Source organism: Vanessa tameamea, chromosome 11, assembly GCF_037043105.1.
Source record: "Vanessa tameamea isolate UH-Manoa-2023 chromosome 11, ilVanTame1 primary haplotype, whole genome shotgun sequence".
NCBI classification, from domain to species: domain Eukaryota; kingdom Metazoa; phylum Arthropoda; class Insecta; order Lepidoptera; family Nymphalidae; genus Vanessa; species Vanessa tameamea.
In genome coordinates, this window is record NC_087319.1 from 10,251,862 (window position 1) to 10,279,540 (window position 27,679).

The window sequence follows — 27,679 nt, forward strand, 5'->3', positions numbered from 1 at the left end:
CCAGGAAAGATAGTTTTTTTCCTGATTCCCGGTGGCCGTATTTACCTTTCCCTTTCAGCGACACCGATGACTAACTTTGAAATAGTAATGAGAAGTGTAGGGTTGCGCTGAATGCTTGGTCAGTGCAAGTTGTCTATTTTATACTAAGGACAACCTATAGCGATGGCTTCGTAATATATATGAATACGTATTACAGGACATCATTTTTATTACTAGAGAAGATTCTTACCGTTCATCAATAATATGCTTAATTTAAAAAATATATATATATAGATGGACGGGCTAACGAGCCACCTAGGAAATATCCACTATTTCTTACATCGCCAATGCGTCACCAACCTCGGTAACTGAAATTATATCCCTTGCGCCCGTGGTTACACTGGTTCACTCAGCCTGTAAAGTATTGTTATTTGGCAATAGAACATCTGCTGAGTGAGTGATACCTACCGGGCGGGCTTGCACGAAACCCTGCCACCGAGTAAAATACTTCGACGGACGACGATAAAAAATAAAGAATTAAGTTAACATAGCTTTTACATACGTTTTTATTTAATTGAGCAATTAAATTCAATTTAAAACGATCCTTATCAATGATTGAACAAAAATCGCTTTCTTTTCATTCAAAATATAGGAAATTGAAAAATTAATATTTGCGGGTAAATTGTTGAGTGGACGTGCCTGGTCGGGTCTTGAGAAGATAATCTCTTTCAGAGCGCAGTGAGTCGCATTGAGCTGATAGTGACTTTAATTTTTTCTCTAATTCTATCTGACCACTGCAACAGAAAATAGATTGAGTACAAGTCTCAGATTAATTATATATACGAAAATTATAACTGCGAAAGTAAGTCGGTCTGTCTGTTGCTCTTTTACGGCCAAACCACTGACCCTAATTTGACATATTATGCTACTTTTTTATACCTAGCACCTGACGACCAAACTCTAACACGCGAGAGAATCTGCTGACGACGACTAGTAACTTATAAACTATTCACTTCAAGAATTTCTTCAGTCTTAAAATTAGATCAGACTTGATTTTACATTTATACAAACGCGATGAAAATTTTAAAATCAAAGAGCAATATTGATATAACAACGTCTTTTGTACTTAAAAATGATTTTTAGACACAACTATAGTGCTTCATTTAATTAAATTAGTATTTATTGGTAAGTAATGATAATGTCGCAAAATTCCTCTCATAAAGTTATTGGATTAAGTAAATTTAAAAGATTCAATGAAGGAGGGCTGTAATCAAATTATTTAAAAATATATACGTATATAGTTACTAGTGTTATATTATTTCTAAAAAGAGGTTTTATTCTTATTACCTATTATTACCAAGGAGGATTATAAATTTAATACACACCGTTACGATACACCTTTTCGTATAAGTGGATATACATTTCTAAAAAATTATTTAGGAACGTAGGCTGATTTACATCACAGCAGGTGTCAGTTGTCTCGTAAATCAGGAGAGATGTACCTATATGCAAATCCAACGAATGCAAACCAAAAAGTTCGATTTTGAGTTTGTTATCAAGATGTCAGTGTAGTGTGTGTGTTCGTATGTATTTGTAAATTTTCATTACTTTATGATTAAGTTTATAATAATAATAAAAACAGGTGTGTCGTGAAACACCCTCTTCGAACGAAGTTGCTTTTCCTATTTTATATTATGTATTAAAAAATAGAGGAGGAGATCACGCTTTTCCTTTACAGTAAGTCGTGAATAACACTGTTCCAAAAATGGTTATGTTTTAAATTCGATTATGATTCTATTCGAATTGGATCTGTTTTTTTAAAATACTTACACCTATTCAAGGCAATTGCATCCACATTACATACCACAGTTAATTTTCATTTTTATTTAATTTCCCGAACGGCGTTGATGAAAACTATCTATAGTTATATAATTGCAATTGCAGAACTACCTAGAGCAGTGTGGCAGCTCATTTACAGCTTTTACGTCAACAGAAATCTTTAGTATAAGAATGTGTAAACTTCTACTAACGATACCTACAATTGATTATTACCTTAAGTGCACTTTACTCTCTATATTTACCGAGTCTATAGAATATAAGCTAACTTTGATTGTATTTAAGGTAAAATAATTACATTATCGAAAGAATGTCTTCAGGAACGTCCGCCTGTACGTCACTTAGTTCTTTCTTCAACTCGGAAACTTCACGTCGCAGCGCTGTTTCTTCGTTTAAAAGCTTTGAATTAGTTTCCTTTGCCACTTCTTGTTTGGTATTCATTTCCTCTTCGTTCTTCGGTAGGGAGAATATTTTATAAGAAATATTAAATTTAGCTGGCTTCTTAAATGAAAAAAATCGAAATCGAAACTTCCTTGTTTAAGAGACCTTTTGTTAGCTTATCGAAATATCTGACTTGTGCTTGCCGATGTTACTCGATATCTTCGCCGATTGTTAGAAAATGTTATTGATATTGTTTTCTATTAAATTACGAATCAATAATATTACAATATGAATAAATTTATTCAAAATAAAATTATACAATTTGAGGTATTTTGATCACAAAATCCACACGTGTGGATAGAATAAGAGTGAAAAAGTAGGGAATTCTTTACTCGTTTTCTTCGAAAAGGACATTTCCATTACCAGTTTATATTAAATATATAAACAGAAGAGAATATTTCAAAGTCTTTCGTACACGCATGCACACATACGTACGTGTGTGTGACTTGTATAGACAGAGACAAACGCGACAAATTGCTATTACATGGCCTTCAAATGAAATACTAAGCAAACTTGTTTTAAATTCCTAATTAAGGCAGATTAAAAATGGTTTACTTATTTTGGTATTTAATACTGTATTCAAAGCTAGCTTTGAGCAACATTTAAATTAAACACAAACAAATCTCCACTTGAAAATACTCATTAAAATTCAATTTGCTAGAATTTATTAATAGGAATAGACCGAGTGTTTTTTCTCTTTGCATTAATTTATTACAGAAGATGCTGTATCGTAAGCATCACGAGTCAAAAATGTCGTATATGTAACTTATTAGATTACGGTTTTAAAGCCAATATTTTGTTTTTTAACAAATAGGTAGTTGTAGTTGGACGGGCAAATGTGCCTCGTGATAGTAAATAGTCACCAGTGCTCATAGACATTGACGCCGTGAGAGATTTTAATCATTCCTAACATCTCCAATGCGCCATCAACATTGGGAACTAATTATGTCTCTTGTATTCTGTAGTTACACTGGCTCACTCACCCTTCAAACCGGAACCCAAGAATAAGTATTGCTGCTTGGCAGTAGAATATCTGATGAGTGGGTGGTACCTATCTAGACGAACTCGCACAAAGTCATTCCACCAAGAAAATCCCACCAATAATTTCTAGATATATTTGACTGAGTATCGAGTAACAGCCGAAACTACTGAATGTAGAAAGCTAGTGTTACAAAGGTTTATTTTTATTTCAAAGGATTTTTGGAATGTGCAACTTAAAGAGCAGCTTTATTCGAATATTCCCGTACAAAGTCGGGGCGGGTATCTAGTATAAAATATAAGTTAACGAACTATATATTGCCTTAAGTTCGTAATGAAAATATGAATTATTGAATATATTATATTACCTTGATATGAAAGTTGCGAAGTTATATTGATTTTTCGGAAATTCTGTTAAACATAATACCATTCCTGATTTTCATCAAAAATAATATCGTTAATACTCACATAAAGTGATCGAGACTTTCGAAATCGATCAGCCAGTTCACGTAATGTGTCTTCATATCTTCTTCTGAAACGGTTTTAATTGAAAAAGTAACAAACGCAAGACTTTATTTAATACCTAAGTTTGATACGAGATCACGATAAAGATTTCCGCTTTATTAACAGCGTTCCAGAAAATTATTTCTTATCTCTTTATTAATTTACACTACGTATTGGTATTCACTCGGTAGCAAAAATATACTCGGCGCGGTGCTATACTAGATTTAGTGTACTTGAGCAGTTTTCGATTTCATCATATGAATTAAATTATAAAGTTTTACCAAATTCACTTCAATCGTTAAGTGATAAAGTAATAAATGAGCAACCTCCATAACATTGGAATGGAAAACACGAGCGTACATTCCGAGTTCAGTATCGCGTTCTTCCTGTTTCAATGAATCTTCGAGTTCGCTGCGATTCAAGCGAGCTCTCTCGAGAGCTCCGCTCACTTCCTCGCTTTGTCGCTTCAGTTGCATGCGCTTAGCGGTTAGTCTTACTAGAATAACACTTCGTCGTTACGTATAATTCTAATTATTTCAAAATAAATTGATGTTGTTCAATATAATTTATCCACAACATTAAATTTATGCCTATAGACTATTGAGTACAGTTAAAGATATACATTAAGATATATAAGATATGATATAAAGTAACAGTCTGTAGGTGTCCCATAGTTGTACAAAGGCATCCTTTCCTCTTGTGGAGAAGATTAGGAACTGATTCCTCCACGCCGTTCCAATCCGTCAAGTGATGCTATTTTCATGCGAAACATACAGATTAACTCACGAAGAAATCCCTTCCTCCAACGAGTACGAAATTAATTCTGAACACGTTTCGCTTAAACCCACAATATCCGAAAACTTCACACACTGGCCTATCTTGGTTCCATAATGATTAATGTGACCTGAACGATACCTTGGGAACAGTTTTACTTCATTTGAAGTGGACACTATGTTTTGCATTTGCTATTCAATATTTAGCATCATATGATGTATTCATATATGTGTTCTCAAGTTTATTATTTTTAACTAAAATTTGTACAAGTATTGGGCTTAAATAAATATGAATACATTGATAAATTAATTTGTATAATACATATGTACGTTTCAATAAAAATTAAACGCTTTTATAATTTAACAGCTTAGCGTCGTTCCGAAAGATTGATTTCCCTTTCATGTAACCTTTAGTGACTGTGTTGACCTATTTACTTTGCATACATACGGCGAAATAGATGTTTACAGTTTAAAAATGTAATATCTCCGTGTTTAAATCATATTTACATATGATTTAAAATCTGTATGGTTACTTCTTTTTTTATAATTTATCTATCTGTTTGTCGTGACTTTCTACAGGTGAAATAAGAATTTACTTTGTGGTAGGGATTTCTACAAGCCATTTTGGGTAAGTACCACCCACTCATCAGATATTCTGCCACCAAGCAGCAATATTTGCTATTGTTGTGTTCCGATTTGAAGGGTGAGTGAGCCAGTTTAACTACAGGCATAGGGGATATAACATCTTAGTTCCCAAGGTTGGTGGCGCATCGGCGAATGTATGGGATGGTAAATATTTCTAACAGCGCCAATGTATGGTCGGTGGTGACCACTTAACATTAGGTATTACATAAAAAAAAGAATAAATTTATAAAAGTATTACTTCGTTAAATAAAAGTTATCGATGTAACCGCAGCGTAACCTCCCTGGTACAATATAAACTACCCATTAACACAACGAAATCGGTCCAACTTTTTGTTGGAGATCACAGACATACACACGTTTAGAACAATTATTACATACCCTCATAAAGGTGTGCTTATATTTTATCTAAGATTTATTTTATGTTTTATATTAATTAATATAGAAATAAAATTAACTTTCTACAAACCACTCTCTTGTTTAAGACGTTCTATTTCAGTATTGAGAGAGCGGGCTACGCGCAACGCTGTCATAGTTTCGCGATACTTTTGTTCATTTTCAGCGTCTAATGCAGGTATCGCAGAACGCTATAAAAAAAGGATACATTTAAACCACTTCTTATAGCATTTATTGAACTTGAAAGACAAAAAGTAAATGTACCTGTGCCACTAAATCGTTTTCTATTTCTTCTAAGTTAGATTTAAGAAGACATATTTCAACTTGTTGATCTGCTGGAGAAAACATTGTTAAATATGTTTTACAATATTTTTGTTCTATTTGGTTGAAATATCAGTAGAAAGTTTGATAGAATTGAAATATTGATGTAGATAGCTTTCGCGCCAAATTGTATTGTATGTTTTTTTAGCACCTTTTTAAAAGTATGCCTAATGTTCGATTGTATTAGGCCAACTAATGTTCGACTGTATTCAGCCAAAATATTAAATTAATAAAATAAGGTGATATTTTTTTTAATTATATTTAAAAAATATATTGTATTAATTATTTACTTAGTTTGTGAACAGTTGTAATCACTGTGTACTGTGTAATGAAATGAATGAAAAAGTACAATTGATATATATTATAAACATATTTTTCATATAATTAATTCACAAAATATGACAAAAATTTGGACCAATAATAATCTTAATAAAAAATATGGATCTTATATAAATGTGTACAAAAATTAGCGCCAAATTATACAATATTAAATGTAAAACTCTGTCAAATTATTTATTCGACCTTTTAACAGATGGAGTTAGTGATTGCGCCAATGTAATATTTTGATTATCGATTCCATTATCTATTGGATCTAATTAAATAATTATGTAGTAACGATTATCGAGTTTTACCGTTCAATTGAGTAAATCTTATTCTTTGTTTAGTTCGCAGTTTCTATGCATTATGCTTATGACTATTAAGTGAAAAAAAAAAAAAAAACTTCCAACAATTTCAATCAACAATGATCATATCAAATCAATATATTCATTTTTATCATTACCCGATTAGCACTTTTCATCTCTTGGAATATGATTTTTAAGAAATATTTTTATAAAAATATGTAACGAGTAAAGGAGACGAATCAAATTTATTTTTATATAGTTTTATTAAAATATATATATATTTCCGCAAAACCTGTTCTTAGCTAATCTCTTGATGAAAAAATAATTATATATACGTATGTATTAATTATGAGCTACATGTTATTTGCATTTAATCAAACACCAAATCGAACTGGACAAAATAATAGCTTTTCAAATGACCTTTCACAGTGTGTACCCCGCGGGTTTCTACTGGCGAATATCTGTTGGGTGTGTATTTCCAGAGCTTGACAATTTTGACAGTGAATGACTCACTGTAGCACGGCGCAGGCAACCACTATTGGAATTGTTTTTATGGTTTTTACTATTGACTTTGCTTACAGAGTAGAAATAAAAAAATACTAAAATATCATCTTAAGCACATTAGCTTCTATTGTTTTCGAAGCATTTTCAATTGAATGGTGCTTACTTACTTCATAAAATGTACGTTATGAGATGATACTATAAATATAACAATTTGGTTCAATTAAGGAATAAAAGAATAAGGAATAAACGGAAACAAGGTATTAAATTGTTAAATTAAAAATTATTTTTATAATTTTTTTTTTTTTTTTTGAATTATATAAAACGTTACAAAAGTGTCAATTCGCTAAAATCCGTGCCGTTAACCCATTTCCCACTTCCCATATATCGGTATTGCTAGCCCATACATAATTTTGGCATTTTCTTATATAAATTACATTTATTTTATCAGTGCTGTGAAATGATTATTACAATAAGATTTTATTATCTAATTCGTTTGTTGTATTTGTTGGAAGTCATTTTGCATCATTTCAGATTAATTTATTAGCTGTTATCCAATAAAAGATTAGTATTTGTTTGAAAATATCGGGAATTTATAATGACAGATTTATTTTGCCTTATAATTGGCTCTTATTAAATAAAATAATTATTCCATAATTATTTTTTTGATTTAAATATGGATATAATTCCCATTTAATTTTGGTGGTTATACTGGCCACACTGAGAAAATTAAGAAAAACTATCATAACCTATACGGAAATATGTCAAATAGATCGTAATATTAGTGTAAGAGCAGGCTAAGTGACATATTTTGTTTAAGTTTGACAAGGATGCAACATAACAGTGCTTGTCATATGTCAAAACGCTTAATTAATGTGTCAAACGTCAAGATTGTGTTCTGTAATAATTCGAATTTCATTCCGTTGTTTCTCTTTGACTCGCGTGAATGTGTTCTCCATTTTGTTTCTTTTCATTTAATTCGACGACTTTTGCTTTTCTGCTTGCTTTTTTGCATCTTGGACTCCGATTCTTTGCCTATACGACTACTTACTTGCTTATTTATATATTCATATTTACATAATTGAGGGCTAATTCTTTTTACAGTATCAAATTACATCTGCCAATGGTTACATTCGGTATTAGGTGGCAAAATTTAGTCTTACTAGTAAGTCTTACTAATTATTATAACAGCTTGTAAATTTCACACTGTTGGGCAAAGACCTTTGCACTATTTTTGTGGGAAGAGGTTTTCAGTGTTATTTGCGTATGGCATAATTTTACCTAGGCTCTTAGGCACTTACGATATTTTCCTACACCACCGGCCATGAAATGAATTATAAAGTAAAAATAAACACATAAAAAATTCAGTGGTTTTCCGAGTTCCGAACCTACAATATCCTCTGTTGTGATTTACTCGCTCTAACCACTGCGGCTGGTTCTTACTTCATGCTTTAATAAAAAGGAGCGTTTCACCGAAGATTTATAATAATTATTTGAAATCAATCAACTCGGTCTCGAATCTCATGACAAGACCAAATTTCCTTAAAACGATTACATTTGAATAAATTATGAAGAATAACAAGTAAGCTAGTTCAATCATTCTAAATTGTATTTTATGCTCATGTATGAGAAATTCGATATTACGTTAGCATTATTCGTTTCTAAATAAATTTCATTTGCTCCATATGAGTTGACTGACACAATATTCATAAAAGATTTTTGTTGTACTTTATTAATATATTTCTTATAAATATGTGACGTGCCTCAAATGGATTTTTGAGTGTGTTTGTGTTTGTGAATGTTTTGAAATATAAACAAGGAATGTAACGATAAAGCCATAGAACTATAAACCATGTCAATTTCTTATTAAACCTAATATTAAAATTACGATGAATAAAAAGGCAACTGTATTTCAATATCTCAAATTAGTCAATGAAATGAAAATCGGTTTAAATTGCTAATATTACGTCAAACATATCGAACAAATGGTTCAAATAAATCAGTATAAACGTTTTTCGACCGATCCCTGTTATGTTAAGTTGCAATAAAGACTGAGGTAAGTGCTTAATTTAATAAAATCATGAAACTTTATTTCAATAAGTACCTATACGTTTTCTGGTTAATCGTATTTATTTTAATGTTTCTTTTATTTGGGATCATTTTTTCATGGACTATTTCTTCTCCTTCCTAACCATATCTAACTATTCCAATAACACTGTTTATATGTATATTATCTATATATAAGGTAAGAATGAAAAATTACGCGTCTTTTATATATCATTACAATTAAATTATGACATTCGATGGTAGTAATTTCTACGAGTTTACTAAGTTGTGCAATTTATGCAATCAAAACAATACGACAACTCATAGACAAGTACAGCTAGGCCAGTTTATTTGAGTAATTTTTTTAGTTTTATGTTATATGGAATGCGTTATGGTAATGTCGTACATATTGAAGTTGTATTTATTCTGCAGAAAAGAGCTCTCGCGAATTATTTATAATATTAGTTTCTGAACATAATTACGTGAAAATATTCATCCATTAATAGCTGTTTCAAAAAATATATTTATGTTGATATACTATTTTTACGGGAGAATATACAAAAATATTCCATAAAAGCTGATATACAAATTATTAATACTAGAAATAAAACAGACTTATATACCCTGCTTTTCGCTTGTATCAAAGTTAATTAATAAATCTTATAATTATCTCTCTTATCAAATAATCTTATTCAACTAAAGAATATTTTTGGATGAAAATGCCTGGATTATGGCTTGGATTCCAACACATGACTGATTATTTTATTTCTGATTAAGAGCAATAATTGTGAATACTAATATCATTTTGGCGTGCGATAGTAACGTTTACGTTCAAAAGACGTATATTATATCTGGAATTGAGTTTTTTTTATGTAACGTCCACTTGATCAAACATTACATAGTTTCTTATTAGAAATCGATGGATTTAATTAAAAACAAATGAATTAAAATTATAATTGGGCTGATATTTATTTCACTTACGCATTAAACTCTCGCGCATTTTCATATTTTTTGTGTATAAAAAAAATGCTATCACCATTTAAACCTATTTTCCTCGTAACGACAGTTGGCTACACTGATGTGTAGTTCGATCGAATTTGAACTCCCACATTTCATACGAAGTTGTATTAAGATAGTTGAATTTGTTATTTTTATCTTTAACTGACGAAAATAGCTTTTAACCCTAATATATTTCGGTAACAAATAGACCTAAATAAATAGGTATGTGTTACGAAACGGATTAGGTTACCGACCCGTAATGAAAGCCTGTGACAACATTTAATTAAAACATATTATTTTCAAGTTAACGTTCCAATTTTGTTTTTAAATATAATAAAAAAAAACAAACCACCTAATGGTGGGTCATTAGAGGATCAAGTTAGTGGAAATTATTAAAATTATCTGTGTCTAAAAATATAGACAGCAGGAAGAAACACATGTTTGTTTCTATCAACGAAAAACGAACGGGAAAGCTAATAAAGAAGAAGAAGAAAAAGTAATGCTACATATAATATTATGTATCGATAAATAAAAATCCATATAGCTATGAATTTCATCCGGTAAATTCTAAAATTATTAGTACTGTGTTTACATAATTAGCCATAATCATTTGTGCAGCAGTACAATAAAATTGTTTTATACCGCATTAATCTAAACGACAACGATATTGTCGGTTTGATTAATCTTGTTGAATAGCAAAGCTGTCTATATAAATTGCCCTTGAATAATCAAAATTCCCAAGCCGTTACTACGCTTCATGCAATAGTAGCCAGTGCTATAAAATCTCACTTTGTAACTCACTCTGTTAATAACTGATTTTTGCTTTGATAATAAAATGTGGTATTTATGTGAAGTATTTAAGACAGTCGGTGTTGGTCAAAGTCAAACGCCGGATTATGTTAAATACTTATTTAACATTTCGGTCGACGATAAAACTCATGAAGATTACTTGTTTTTGATTGAACTTGAAAAAAACGAATTATGAATTCGCACGTAAGCTTTTGGTTATATTTTACTATTTGAAATTATATTTATCGAGATAATATTATTATGTTATCAACATATTTTTTTATCGTATATACTATTATAATACCCATAAACTAAATACTAAAACTACTAAATCGAATGGTATCGATCGACTTCCATAATATTAAAATATTATGAATCTTAAACTAAAGTTTCAGATTGGACATAGACTAAATATATCAAAATATTGTATATTTTTTGAGATAAAAATTAATATGCATAGGATGATAACATGTTTGAAGAGAAAATTGGGTACGTACTACTGGGTATGTTCGTGAAACAATAGGAATGTGCAATATCCATACAAACTGCATGTCAATGGGACATTCAGAGGCGAATGGCGAATAGACACTGAGCTATTTAAAGTGGGTATCATATTCATATTATACATTTAAGTATATTATAAGCTATGACACTTTAATCTTTATAATTGTAAGAAGTTAAGGAACGTATTAAATAATAATAATAAGTTAAATAAAAAAGTAAAAAGGCGGATGTTTTATTACAGGTTTAGAAAATCAAAGAGTGATATTTGTTTTTTTTTAAATATTTTGATTTTAGTGAAACAACGTATGGAATATTTTCATTGTTGTAATTAAAATAAAATTCGTCTTACCATTTTTAAAGAGTTGATGATACCGATCAAACACTAGTTAAAGTTAATTCGTCGCCAGTTTTAGTGACAGTTTTTATGTTATTTAGTTATAATTAATGAATATTTACATTTTTGAAATATGATTTATCTATTCATTATGTAGACTAGGTATTTATATACCTTGAACTCAATATCAAAAAATATGTATTATAAGGCAGTACGACCATACGTACAGAACACCTGGAATTAAACTTGCGCCTAGCGAGTGATACATCTTAAAAACATCTTACATGCTAAGGTGCACTTCATAATTTTACCTTTTTTTAGCGCACGCGTCTCACGTTGTTACACAAGACTTTTTTAATTTTAAGCCAAAAGTAATTTTTAATTTAACTAATATTTATAACATACAACTTAACTAAACTATTACCATAAAAATAGTAGAAGGCGAATGTGCTACTTCCAATTATTTATGTACGACCTGTAGATGTATATACCTAATTAGGTTTTTTGGTGCATAAACAGGTAATTAATTTTTTAAATAATAAAATAAAAAGGATCTGTAAACGGAATTATCTGATTATACATCATACAAAGATTATTAAAAGTAAGGAAAACATATATAAGCAATATTCTCCAGAGCCTGGCACTTGCTCTCTCCTCACCTCGACCTTAGCGACGCCGCCGGTCGAGTAGGATTTATTGGATTATCAGAACGAAGGAATAGATTTCCAATTCCTTAACAACAAAAATAATCTGCTTTTAAATATTATTTTTATTTCACTTATTTTTAGTATGTATATTTAATCAGCAGGGTGCACCACGTGCAGATGAGGATGACTTGGGGAACTGAGACGTAGTTGCATCCCCTTACACCGCTATTGGGGGAGGCCTACGTCTGATGATATATATATATATGATTTTCTGAATCCATTCATTTCGATACCCCAATCGATATGTGTGAAAAAAATTATTCAAAACGAATATTTAAACGTTCTTCGTTTAAATATTCTTCCAATACCACAAAGACTCGTAATGCTAACCAGTTCATATGACTGTGCAAATCGATAAGTTTAAATAAAATATGATAAAGTGGACCTGTTTTTCTTAATAAATTCTAAATAGAAGTTCGTTATATAATGATAATTATAATAATGATACTCCCTTTTATCTCGCTGGAGACGTTTACGCGTTTCCCCCATATCGAGTTACCCAAGCTAGAGCTGTTCCCGTGGTAAAGAGAATCTCACCTAGTCCCGACGACGCGTGTAACTTAACTTTAGTTAATTATGTATTAAATAACAGACACGATGAACAAATTAACATCGTTTAAGAATAATTGAATTGCAAGAAATAAAATCCCTTGTGAATTAAAAAACACTAAAATAATGTTATATAACATTATATATATACTAGAAAGAGATAGAAACAGAAAGAAAGAGAGAGTGAAAGATTACCTGGAGGGGAATAACGCTTTTTCCTTACGTGAAGATTTCTACCAGTTCACTGTACCGTAATGTAATAGCATAAAAGAATTTCGTTCCAAAAAGTAAGACTGAGTTTCGATAATAAATCGTCGAAATATTCATACAATGTTCCAATAATATCATATCGCTTACTATAAGTAGGTTTTTACTTTAATAATAAATCCCACAATAATATTTACATAAAGAAAAATATGTATTTAGTTGAATACGTAAAACACATAGATTTAAATTCAAAGGTTGTTTCGTTCATGAAATATTTCAATAGCCAATAGCCCCAATAGGCGCGTTGTGTTAAACATTGCGGTGTTTTAATATGTTAATGTAATTTAACAAAGCATGTCAAAATCATGTCACAGTCTATTAACCGCAACCTAAAGCTTTATTAGGATTCATATTGGAACACATGTTTGTTATTAACGACCCGCAAGTACATTGCGAGTGTGTACAATGAACATTCAATGAATTTAGGTACAAATACAAATAAGCTGATATATATGTTCAGTGAAATAGAGTAACATTAAAATATGTTTTGGTGTCATAGCAATTAATTAAAAACCTAACTGTTTTCAAAGTTAACATGGCATTTCACATTTTTTTAATAACCCCTTTAACGTTCAGGCAATAAGGTTGTGATATGGCGTTCCAGAAAATACAAAAAAAAAAAACGAGACCATTCTCTATATTAATAAAATATTTGAAAAATGATTACCTAAATAATAATTTAGGCGACTTAATTAAATTCCTTGTGTTGTAACATTTTAGTATCTCTATTGCTATGCTGTATATTCCTAACTGCGTACATATCTATGGGTAATGGTGACCATTTACCATCAGGTGGGCCACTAGTCCGTCCGCTTACCTATTTCATAAGAAAACGCAAAAAAATACAAAAGAAAGAGCCATTAGTCATTGCTCCAATGTTTATTTGTTCATAAGTGATAAAGTTTTAAACGTTTTTGAGTGGTTCACTGCTAGAATAAAACCAAAGCGTCTTTACCTTTATTACCGTCGACAAGGGACAGTATAAATTAACATTGACAAATGGTTATTGCCTCGTGTGTCTAACTCGGTGATATGTGAACGTGTGCGTTTGTGTTACGAGTAGAAGCCAACGTTTAGTGCAGATTTATCCACCTTAGAATATAAAACACCCTACCTGCATTTTGTTCTTTACGGAGACTTTATAATATGTTTTAACGTTTTTGGAACTAATTTTACATAACGTATTATATAGTCTTATTGGGTAAAAACGATATATTATGTATATTTTTATATACTGGCTCGTTGGTCTAGTTATGAGGAGGTTGGTATATTATGTGGTCACAAATCCCGTGGTTGGACCGGGCTTGGACCAATAAATAGGTTTTGGATTTTTCCGAAACCGAAGAGAAATTCTTAGACCGGAGTCAGATAGTTGGTAATGTTTACAATTTCGTGACACGATGAGTCAAAGTTTATCGTAATGTGAAAATTCTCAGCCCAAAATAAAGCGTGAGACAGTTGGGCAAGCAAATAAAATATATCAGGAATCACATATATCAAAATATCTTATGAAACAACTCAAAATATTTGCACTCCGTTTCGCTTGGTTCATAATGATTAATCTCTTGAGGAAAAACATCGTAAGAAAACCTTCACGTGTATCCTGTTGAATATTACTACTCTCGGTAAAATTTTCATTTTCAGTTTTCAAAAATTAAACTCACGATAATTCATTGGTACTGACGCAAAGCCTAACCCTTCGGTTGAGATTCACATGTTCCAGTCACTGATCCTTAGCTCAAAACGCAAATCTAGAGATAGGTATACACCTATATAGGTATAGACGAATTATTTTATCTATTCTTGTGTTTTGTATAACACACTTGTATTGATGTTGACTGGATCTTTGAAAGTCCTCCTCGCTAGATGGGAGATTTGTTTACGCATTACTTTCAGGGTAAATTTATTTCGAGAATACCTAGATGGTTCCATTTGTTTAAGAAGCTTATACGAAAATGCTTATACATTTGACTTCTTATTTTGTAGTTGGAATATTTAATACGCCATCCAGTTTATAATATAGGTAGGTGAAATGGAAAATGCTAATTAAGCATAATTATAAAAAACTCATTTAAACTAGCCCGTGACTTTAAATGTGACAGTAGTAATTGTTTGATTTTTTTATACGGCCCTTCGTGGTTGAGTTTTGTGTGTTGTGTGTGAGTGTTGGTAACACTCGCTCATCAAATATTCAACTGCGGAGTAAACATATTTAAAAAAAAAAAAATTATATAAGAATTATTAACATCCATGAATTCCTTAAATATATATAAATAGTAGTTAAAAGTAGTTACTGTACCTATTAATCTTGATTGCGTGGAATGGTGGCAAGAATGCTAGCAGCATTTCCCTGTTGAATCGCAATTCCGATTCACTGAGCAAAAAACGAACCAGCCCTCCAGTTACTAGTGGAGGCGATAAGGCGAGGTGTTATACTTTTAATGAAGCTTTTTGCATTACTACTACAAGGACCCAGTGTATCGACAGTAAAACTATATATGTATGAACCATTGAAACAAAGGCACATTGGACATCTCGTCTTAGCTATAAAAATCGCTGGTGACGCTTTGGCGATGCAAGAAATGGTATGTCAATACATGTCCGACTACCAACTATATATTTAAAAAAAGTACCGTAAAGGAACTAGATAATTTTATGAAAATTATTATTTATCATTAAATAGTTGGTATAATATTCTTCCCATAGGCATTATGCAGGTAGGAACTGCGAATGAATATTACGAATAAAATAATACTTGATGGTGTTAATATTCGTCTAACGATAATCCCCTTACTTGGCTCTGACGACACGCGTTGAGGGATTGATTGATAAAACCACACTGCGGATGCATAATTACTGAGATTTATTTTGTGGAAATTTATGGGAAATTAGCGTAATTGGTTTTGGTTTACGATATGACATCAATATATAAGGCATTTATTTAATTAATATTAGACTAAGCTGCTTTATTTTATGTCAATTTACCGTAGATTACTTTATTAATATTGATTATCATGTTATATTATGGAATAAATACTTGTTTCATTCGTCTAAAATATTTTCAGTCCTTTGAAATAACAACTTTTAAGTGAATCGAAAAACTTTCAAAATTTATATTATTAAATTTACAATTATATAATATGGAGAAAACAAAAGAAAATACTCATATATGTGAATCGGTATGTTGTGAAAAGAACAATGTTATCAGATTTTACCGTTTTTATTGACAGACCTAAAACAAATATTAACAGCAATTAACGAATATTTTCACAATAATATAATTACTGAAAAGTCAGGACACTTTGCATAATTATATTATTGAAACTGAAAACGCTCACAGAACAATGTTTGAATAAGCTCTCGGCTAATCGTTCAACAAACGATAATATTTATGCAGAAATATAGACAACTTTTGATAAATTGTGTTTGCTGTTATTAGACGTCATTACAGTGGTATGAGTTCTTTTTTATTTGTGTTGGGTAGGCGGACTGGCAAATAGCGGCCTGATGGTAAATGGTTACCAAGTTAGGAATAAAATAAAAGTATATTTATAGACTGTTAATAGTACACATTTCGGACCCGGTACATAGAAATTAAAGAAAGTGAACATTTAAAGAAAAAATATAATTATATATTTTTTTTTTAACAATTGTAAAATAAACTATTAAATATTTAGGATATTATGATATTACGTGATAAATAATTTACAAGTAATCTTGATTTGTAAATGTTAATACCAAAGACGAACTTCCGGTTGCCGCCATTTCTCTCATTGAGGGTAGGTAAAAAAAGGAATCATGATGGCGTCAACTTCGGCAGTTCATCTTTGGTGGTGAACTAGTAAAAATCGTGGTTCCTAAGTGTATAAAACTTGTACAACAATATACGAGGCGTGTGTGTGTGTATGTGTAAAAAGGTTTGACATAATAAAGGAGTGAGTATCTTTTGAATTGTGTTTGCTTTATTTGCTATAAACGATTCCCACCACAACCTGAACTGATAAAAGTGGGCCCGCTATAGTTCAATGTTCTTGATTTAGTATTGTAGATATTAAGCAATTTCAGTATTAAATGTTGTAATTCTTGTCCACGGGGCTCCACTATTTTATCAGTTCAAACTGTGCCACCCTGAATAGTAGCTTAACGGTTAGCCCCTTACAATCGAACTCTGTAAGACGAACGCATAACCATGTAGATGTAATTTGATTTAAAGGCGGTATCGATTGAAAGGGGCTAATGCCGTTAACAATTGACTTAACTTTTAATTAAGTGAATTCTTTGAGTAATTTGAGCATATTATAAGGTTTAATTTTTGTTTTCTTTGTTATTTTATAAATAAACATTGCTATAGCAATTGGTTTAGTTAATACGATATATATGTTTAAATAAATAATTCTAATTCGAAAACAATAAAGAATGTGTCCTAAAGTAGTCAGTCTGAAAATCTGATGAATTCATAAAAGTTTGTGTCATACAAAGTTTCTTCAATCGTGTATCGAATTTCTAAAAAAGATTATATACATCCTTAAAAATCCCAATTAATATTTTTTATACCACAAAAGCATTTAAAGTATTTTTAAAATGTTCGTAATATTCTAAGACCTTTTAAATACTTATTAAATATATTAATAAATATTAAACAGGAATATAAATATAAAAATATGAGTAAAATAAATACAAATACATATTACAAATTTTAAAATTATAATTATTATATTAATTCAATTTCAATCCATCTATGACAGTTTTGAACTTAAAAACCACTGAAACAACGATAAGCCAATTATAGGTATAGGTAAACACCGCACGCAATAAGGATTTAAATAAAATTGACAGCTAAATACAAGAAGAGTAAAAATTAATTTATAATATAATGGCGATAAGAAAATTGCAGAGATTATTAACGCGTCAATTTTTTCAATTATTGTAATAGGATTATTAATGACTTATCTTAAATTATACTACGTGATTGAAAACGCTTGCCAATTTAAATTGTCTTACGATAAGTATCAGTATCTCCATTTTGTCACCGCTTTCCCTTGGGGAAAATTAAAAAATATTTCGTCTCTTTTTTATTAATTTGATGTAAGTGTTTTATTAATTTGTATGTTAATATCTATTCTTAAAATGATAATCTACCAATTACATAGTTTAGGTAAGTTAATAAAAAATACTCGTACATGTCATGGAATATTAGAAACCAAGGCCGATAAGGTTAAAACTTTTTTAAAGAGTTTCAGTGTTGTTACATCATCCCTTTACATTTATAAATATAAATAGGTACGCTGTAGATGATTTTATGTTTATACCCTAGTTCCATCTCATCGCAAAAAACTTTGCGTTTATCTTTAAGCGAGTCCAGTTTCCAGTGCACACAGCTAACTTTCTGTGGCTCTGTCACAACTGTAAAAATATATAATATGCTTAAATCCTCGATGGCACTAAGTATAATATCGTATAATTAATAAATTGCATCCTTGAGAAGCCGGGATGGTCTCTAGTAGACGATTGTGGCGACTATGCGCTACTCTCTGGCCTCAACCCTAAACAGGTGGAACGATCCGTTCCGCCTATATTTCTATATTAGTGCACAATCTACTTACGGTACGACCGACGTGGAGCGGCACGGTGCGTGGTACGGCGAGGGACGGCACGGTGCGTGGTACGGCCAGGCACGGAAGAAGACAGGGTCGCTTTGCAGTTTGCGACTTGCGTTAGCTGTCTGTGTCTAGCTGAACTGGCAACTGAAATTCACTACAAAACTTGACAGTTGACGTCTTACGACTAACACCTTAGTCCTGTTTAATAAATAATATATCTTATATAAAAAAAATACATTCCACACCATAAAGTAATACGTTGCAAAGTTATTGAGATATAGCTTAACCTATGAAGGCAGATTCATCGGCCGAACGATGGGTGCCTCAGAAAGGACCATCCTAAAGCAAAGTCTCGTGTTATCTATACACAAATACGACATCAGAGTCGCCGACACTGTGCTCTCTCTGATCAAGTGCGGAGCAGGGCCCTCTGGATTGCGGTAAATCTTTTAAATCCTAAGAGTAGCATAACTGTGTATTTAAAATCTATGTCAGTTAAAATTGTGTGTAAGTAGAAAATTCGTGAATATGTAACAAATAAATAATGATAATATTAATTAAAGTAAATATAATCTATGTCTAGAAATATATGTATATTTAAAATAATATATAACATTCAAAAAGAAACTAAAATAGATAAACTTTATATGAGTTTGTAGGTCTCAATTCTCAAATATGTCTAAGAAAAGTCAGCGACACAATGCCTTTTATAAATAACTAAGGGTAACCATTATAATTATTATGATGAAAAAAACTTAGCAAAGACTTAACTTTAATTTTTCATAAAGTAAAAATATATTTATAAATGTTCCAAGATTTATATATATGCATAGTACGGGCGCATAGATCGGTTAATATTTATAAATACGAACGTATCTTATGGATAACAAGAAAATAGCATTTGATAATGTCCATATTTATCATGTAGCTTCAGGTAGGTTTTTACCTCAAATAATTTACCATTTAAAAAAAAATTACTCAAAAATTACCGTCGCTATAAATATATTTCATGCACAAGCTTTAATTAAATCTTTAATAAAATGTGCCATTGAATTTATGAACAAGCTGTTACTTACATGGAGACAATTTCGTTGTGATGATGCTGTTTAATAAACAGCAAATTACGTCGTTCGCAGCCGAAGGACTTAAAAAAAACCGAAAGTACTTTAATAGTGAATTTATTTGAATTCACAAACTTATTTTACAAATATTAATACTAATTTAATTAGACTACTTCATGTGTTGAGGTTGTAACAAAGAATGCCCTCAGAACCAATTATTATAAAATAATATTAATACTTTTCTTAATTCTAAGAGACACAGAAATTATAAAGAAGGATAGGTGTGGTCCGTTGTTGGGCGGCGTGATGTTGCGCAAGGGTTGCTGGTACCGGGCTCGGTGGTCTCGGCGAACGCGATGTCCTAATGTACCTCCATAGGGTGGTCGCATACATAACAAGCATCATCACAACGAAATTCTAAAAACTTTTGTTTATAAATATAAACAGTGTTTATATCTATAAAAAAAAGTTTATAGCACTTCAAAATTTACATTTATTGCATTATTTGTAGAACTATTAATTCGAAAATATGATTGAATCAATATAACTTAACATACGGTGAAATCTGGAATGTACACAATATATTTGTTTAAATATTATAGAAAAATAAAATATGTTAAATTTATGAACTGTCAAGAAAGATGTAACGTGTCCTATTCCTGAAACGATAACCTGAAATTATTTTATGCGTGTAAGTGTAACCGAATTGTTTTCTGCATTATACTGGAAATATTCAAACGAAAAAGTTGTAGGATTTTATCGAGCGTCTCGCACTGAACTAATAGTAATCAGAGATCCTGAAATGGTCAAGCGAATACTAATAGCGGACTTTAGCCATTTTTATGCACGTGGTTTAAATCAACACAAAAAGGAAATGAGCCCTTGCTGAGAAATATTTTTATGGGGACGGAGACATATGGAAATTACTGCGACAGCGAATGACACCCGCGTTTTCGAGTGGTAACTTAAAGGCTATGTTCCCTTTGATCGTGGAACGCGCTGAGAAACTTCAAGCGCCAGCGCTTACTGCCGCCGCCGCCGGAAAGGCTATCGATGCGTGCGATCTCATAACTCGATATACTACCGACTTTATCGGTGCCTGTGGCTTCGGACTCGATTCCGAGCTACTATATTCAAAATAGGCCCGAAGGAAATTTTCATAATTACATTAAAACAGCTTTTTTCCAAGCATGTTTAAGAAGTTGAAGTCGTTGAGTCGGGTCGAAAAACAAATACTTCAATTAGTCGATGCAGTTAAACGACAAAGGAACTATAAATCATCTGGCAGAAACGATTTCATAGACCTTCTACTCGAGAGCAAAATGAAAGGCACGCTATAGTCAGCAAAGTATGTGAATTTAAAAATCCACTGCTAAGCAAAGCTTCTGTAAAAGATGCTACGAACTTACTTAAAGAAAAAAAAATATTGAACATTATATGAATGATGTTTTTAAATTCAACAATAAACAAAATATTATATATATACGATAAATAAATAAACGAAATATTATTTATATTTCGTAGTTCACTAGATTGAAATTTCATAGAAATATGAACATTTAACCTTTTTTTGTGTTTAAATTTTCGAGTTATTTAAAAATAACGAAAGGTAGGAAAAAATATTTTTTTCTTAACAAAAATATGGTCTATATAGCAAAAGAAATCAAACAAATGACAAGAATGCGTCTTTGGGTTTTGAGTTTGACTATAGACTATATTATGTTATAGTATGTTGTCATTAGCAGTTAAACGATGAATGCTTTATTTCATATTTTTACAATATATTTGTAGCATTACATATAACAGATAAATTATAGCTTTCAGCATTCCATATAAACTTTAACTAAGCAAATTTAGCGCGCTATATTCTTAAAAATATGACAGTTTCGAGAAGATCACGTATTAATAATATAATATCTTAGAATAATAATAAATAGATAAAAATTATGAATCTTGGTCTTGTCGTCGTCGAAATTGCATTATTTATGCGTACGTGAAACACGTGATCTCAATAACTAATTACTACAGCAGTGTGACCGATTTTTGTACGCCTGTAATTACTGCTGCAATACTTCGCATCGTAGTGTGAAGTTATTACTTTCCTTAACAAACAGGTTCGTTAAAATGTTCGTCAAATTAACGTATTCAGACAGATAATTTTCCCCACCTTTTTGATAAATAGCTATAGCTGTAAATTTTATTTAAAATATACACATGTGTTTATATAAAACACCTACCTGTTATGTAAAACGAACAACCCAGTTGACCTACAAAAGTGGGTTACTAAAACGTATTATGTATGTCAAAAAATCATTACCTTATTCAGACTAAGAGTAAATGTATAAAAGTGTATTTAAAACTTTGGTATAATAATAAATGTTGGACAACATCACATACATTACTCTGATCCCAATTTAAGTAGTTAAAGCACTTGTTTTATGGAAAATTAGAAGTAACGACGGTACCGCAAACATCCAGACCCAAAACAACATAGAAAACTAATGAACTTTTTCTACATCGACTCGGCCGGGAATCGAACGGCGTACCCATGAAAACTGGTGTACACACTACTCGACCATGGAGGTCGTCACACGAGTCATAATGAAACATAAATGTTACTACTAGCTATGTAGCAACAAACTAGCGCTGCGGATTGATTTTTTTGATCTTTTCAATGAAAATGTAACACACACTTTACTTTCATCTTGATATGTGATACCCCTTAATGCGGATAATTAGCGAATTCATAAAAGCGCTTACCGAATAAATTGTGATGACTTTGCGTCCTTAAGCTGATTGATGGGTTAGCTTGGGTTACCCAAGCATTAGTAATATAATCATTAGCGAATCTACAAGGACGCGTTACATATTTCGTAGCAAAAGATGTTTACTTCTTCAGGAGACAATTTAAATTCTACGTCGATATCAGTTATCAGAAATAATTATGTCGTTGCGTGGAAAAACAAAGATGTAGTCACAGTAATTAAAGTCGCCAAAAGAAATTGAAATTATACAATGAAAGGCGCCGGCATCCCGTCTTAATTTTTTCTTTCCTCTTGGTTATTTATTAATATTGTAATATTAAATAAATGAAATATCAAATTATTAAAGTCTAGACTAAATTTTAAATATAAGCAATCACTAGAACAAACCATTCGAAGTGACTATAAAATGTAAAAAATTATGTAATGATACTAATTTAATTATGCAAATACATGCTCACCTAAGTCGGAAAAACACACTAGTTTTTACTCGAGTTTTCGCCCTCCTTTTGAGGTGAGTGGTCGCAGCTTATATTTATAAATATCTATGCCTAGCCTATGTCCTTTCTTGGGGTTCAAGCTTGCTTTATAGCAAATTTTATCAAATTCAGCACAGTGGTTTAGTAACTACTAAGCACTCATAATATATTGTAATTTACAAATTATGTAGTATTTATTATTTTACTGATATACAATATATTTTTCTAACTTTTGAATAGTTATAGTGTATTAATTTGAAGACTTATAAATGCCATATTTAAAAAGATAAACGTTTAGTATCTTAAGTTAAAATAATATTATTTTCAGTACTCTTATATGGTTATTCCTTGTCAGCACATCACATTAGTCTACAAACATAAACCTTTTCTTTATCTTTGAGATTGTAAGCATATTTATTAAGCAGCTTAAAAGCTTTGAAATATTTAATGTAAGTATTAAGTTAAAAGTTTTTAGAAATGTCTATGTCCACTAACCAGCAGCGTAGAGGAAAAAGTTCCCAAACTTAAATATTACAAACTGCTAGATCTGTATTGTGTTTTTGTTGTTTAGTTATATGTTTCGCAATGCTGACAACGCACTTCGCAGATTTATGCATGCAAATAACATAAAATACAGTAATTCAAAGAAAAAACCAAATTATGCAACTCTCTGGTCAGCGGTATAATATAATGACCAGGCACAAGTGACCTTTGTGAGTGACTTCGACATGGAAAGCAAAGAGTTCATCTTTACTTGGGTACTAGCATCGTCCGAAGGTAAATTAAGTTAAGAATAATAAATAATGTAGTTATTCTGATTAATAAGACAGTAGTAATATGGATATTGTTTTTTGATTTCCAAAGTTGGATAAGTTTATTTATTATTATTATTTTATTATTTATTTCACACAAAAAAAAACATCTATAAAACTATTACATGATTGCACTACGAGTAAAGACTTAATGTGTAATATAATATGGTCATCAAAAGAAAAACAGTTCAATTACTGGCTATCCTAGCTAGGCTAAATTAAATAGCCTGTGTTAAGGATAATCAGTCCTCTCCCCGAAAGTTGAAATAATTAAAATACATTAGAGATCTATCGCCTGGGTATTACAAAACGTATCTTATGTAAAATGTTTATAGGTAAATAATTAATTAAATCGAATAGGTAATAATTGAGAGGTATGATTTTTTTTTGTTTTTTTTGTGGGTGTGTTCGTGCGTGTTACTGTATATGCGTGTGCGTGCGCGTGTGTGCGTGCGAGTGCGTGCGTGTAAGTGTGTATGGGTCAGTTGAAATTAGGTTATAGAAGTAATCTATTTTTCTGTTTCATCGTACGTCTTGTTAAGCAGGAACGCAAATACCATTTTTTTACACTGAGCTAGTGGCAATTTATATATAAACAGTTTTGCATTCAGCTTATAATACAAGTAAGGACCAAGATAATAACCGAATCGTTTTGTGAAAACAAATTTTGGAGTGTGTAAGCAACAAATGTTATTTTTGCGTCGATTGTCAATAGCAGTGTACAAAATCCTCTAATGTTGGTATATAATTAAATTTAATACGAATAATTTTCTTACTCTAAGAACCCCACAATTTGAGTATAACAAATTGGTTGGATAGAGATGCCGAAAAGTTGCCACCTTTAAGATGGCACGTTGAGCAATTTCTAAGGGTTTCATAGTAGTTTTTGGTGCACCACACCAACATGAGATGCAGTATACAATGAGAGATTGGCATAATGCATAATATTTTTTTTTAATCACTGAAAAATTTGAGTGCTTTTTTTTAATTTGGTTTTTGTTACCAATTTTATTATTGTAAATAATACCTCTACGAGTCGGATATTGTCCTAACTTTATTGTTTAACTTGTAAAAATGCTAATGGAAGTTATTATAGCAATAAGTAACCAAAACAACGCCTAATTCCATTACTGGTAATATAATAGACCATTGTTTATCCAAAGAAATCAGAATTGCGAAATGTCAAATCGACAGGGAAATGCCACCAGAAATCTCTTCATTATTCAATGTAATCAAGAGTTTGAATAGTAATATTTTCGAATATTCTAACAAGTTGGTAATATGAATTATTTTTATGCAGTATTATTTAAAAAAGAAATATTAAATAATTTTTTTGGAACCCAAAGTCACTTGAGTAAATATTTATACTGCCTTTTTCTTTACATCAAAAAGGCTGGCCAGGTGGCTATATTCATTTTGAGTTTTCTTGTCGTATCAGAATCCTTGTGAATCAGTTCGTTTCCTTCCAATTCATAAATAATGGTATCCTAAAGGTCGTCCCGGATATAAGTTATCATCATGCTGAAGGGTCCAGCCGAATAAGGGTCCAAAAATACACGTATACAAAATAATTGTGTATTATATTTTCTTTTAGTAAAAAAATGTTTTAAATGTGATTTCTTTATCTGTACTTAGATTTTATCCCAATCGTAAAGGGAAAGATGTTGGTGATTGGTAAACATTTGAGGCGTTTCGCATTTTAAGCATGGGTAAATGGCCCATCTGATGGTATGTGGCCATTGCATATATAAAGGCGCTGCAAGAAATATTAACCGTTCCTTACATGTATTGCTGTTTGACGACAGAATATTTTGATCTGATTTCTCCAGATTTTATTATTTTTCTTCAAAGATTCTACTATTCCTGTATTTAATTGTTTTTTCTATCTAAATCCTTAATGCATGCGGTGTTGGTATTAAGCTTAAAACTCATAGATTTATATACAAATAATATAAGTTGTTGGTGAGCGAAATAAAAAAAAAATGGATGTGTCCCACAAGAGATTAGTAAAAAAATATGAAACCGAACAAATGATAAAATTAATAAAAATAGTTTTATCAAGAATAGTTTTATCTTCTAAATATTAATACTTACTGTTTACATTTGATAAAAAGTAAAAATATAATGACAATGAATTACAAAATTATAAAATAAGGAGAATTTAACGTAACGTCGTAGATGTCCAGCGGTTGAATTCGTTTGGCTGAATGATGATGAACTATGAATAATTCTTATTATATTATGCGACTCCAACTAAGAGAGATTTAAGTCAGTGTCAAATAAGATTAATTTTATCTGTGGCTATTTGAAAACGGAACAAAGGGAGTTGGTTTGTCCTCTGAACAATAATGAGGACTAGAACTAAGTTAACAAAATTCCATTCACTGTGTTGAAGCTTCATAATTAAAAAAATAATTTTCAAAGTTAATTAATAATTAATATATTATAAGCCGAGAGAGCTTTAGCTATTTTATATTTCGTTAATTATAATTATCAACACCAAAATGATAAGCTTAATAAATAACTGATAACAATGGATGATTCCAATGTGATTGTGAACGATGTCAGTTGGTCTAGTAAGAAAATCAACAATTGTTTTAAAAAATGTTCAATTCAGAAATCAATATTAAGTAAATTAAGTTTGTGAATTGAAACAGATGTTCTCATATATCATGTCACAACATAATCTAAGTTTATATGTTTATACGATATTGTAACGATTTTTGGTAATTTGACAATTATTTTTGTAAATTTAGGTGAACAGATGATATTACGTACTTATTACTAAATCTATACAATTATATTATTGTTTTAACAATCAAGTAGAGAAACATACAGGTATATGATTTTCTATGTAAATATTAAAACACAAAATCATTATTTTCGGTATTGCATCTAATTCATTTATTGTACAATGCAGAACTATAGTTTTACTAGTAGTTAATACTTAGTAGTTGAATTAATGAACATTCAAAATGTTAACCTGCCAAGTACGTCCGTAGAATCAACACAATTCGCGGGAGCTCATTAAAATTAGTGTGTAATGATATACTTTATACAATTATAAAATAAATTTTCGGTATTACGACCGCGCTGTTAAATTAGGTCGGTTTATCGTGTGTCACTTCTAGAAAGCTACATCACAATATATTCACAACAATATTATGTAAAATTTCTAGAATATAGATGTATAAAATACAGGCCAGATAATTTAGATACAATTCATAAAAATAATATTTAAACACGCGAAGTGAGCTTAACTGACAACATCAAATTTCCGCATATAAATAAGGAAATTATTATTATTTATAAATCTGTATAATTATAATTATGTTAAATCTGTATAGATATCAACTCGGTTTTTCCTCGGCAGATTCTACTTTTCAAATTAGACATTAAATTCAATATCAGTTATATTGTTATTATATCGACTAAAAAGTGTTTATAAGAGATTATTCAAATGAAGTATTTAGTTATTTTTGTTTTTCATAAAAGATATAAAATTTTACTGTTTTATATTAATTCAAGGATGATTCGTATAGCTCTTTAATTTATATTCATTCATAATTGTAAAAAAAACTGCAATGTTTTATAGCTGATCAAAAATAAAATAAATGCTTTAATTTACCGAATATATGAAATTGGGTTGTTTTTAATTGAAGTATTACCATTAAATATAATACACTTATACAATAATAAAGTATATAATATACGTTAATTGTACAATACATACAAGCAACAAGCAAAGCAAACAAGTATACTAGCTAAAATTCGTT

General features: G+C 30.6%; 2 protein-coding genes and 1 pseudogene across 2 annotated transcripts in view; 2 read left to right on the forward strand and 1 right to left on the reverse strand.

Moving 5' to 3' along the window:
• LOC113396173 (protein PF3D7_1417600-like) overlaps positions 1–27,679 on the forward strand; it is a 580,968-nt gene that overhangs the window by 215,281 nt on the left and 338,008 nt on the right. The gene's annotated exons all lie outside the window — the stretch shown is intronic.
• On the reverse strand, positions 644–5,897 carry LOC113396170 (coiled-coil domain-containing protein 158-like). Its single transcript, XM_026634001.2, has 6 exons — positions 5,814–5,897; positions 5,623–5,740; positions 4,099–4,234; positions 3,703–3,766; positions 2,114–2,268; positions 644–773 (listed from the first exon to the last, which is right to left on the reverse strand). The coding sequence occupies exons 1-6, from the start codon at positions 5,895–5,897 to the stop codon at positions 644–646; spliced, it is 687 nt and encodes a 228-aa protein (XP_026489786.1).
• LOC135193521 (cytochrome P450 6B2-like) lies at positions 19,105–21,190 on the forward strand (annotated as a pseudogene).

Coding starts and splice junctions, on each gene's coding strand:
- LOC113396170 (XM_026634001.2), bottom strand. CDS start 5,897: ATGTTTTCTCCAGCAGATCAACAAGTTGAAATATGTCTTCTTAAATCT. Junction 3,767..4,098: donor CGCGATACTGAACTCGGAAT/GTACGCTCGTGT, acceptor AAACCGTTTCAG/AAGAAGATATGAAGACACAT. Junction 2,269..3,702: donor GAAAGTCTCGATCACTTTAT/GTGAGTATTAAC, acceptor TCCCTACCGAAG/AACGAAGAGGAAATGAATAC.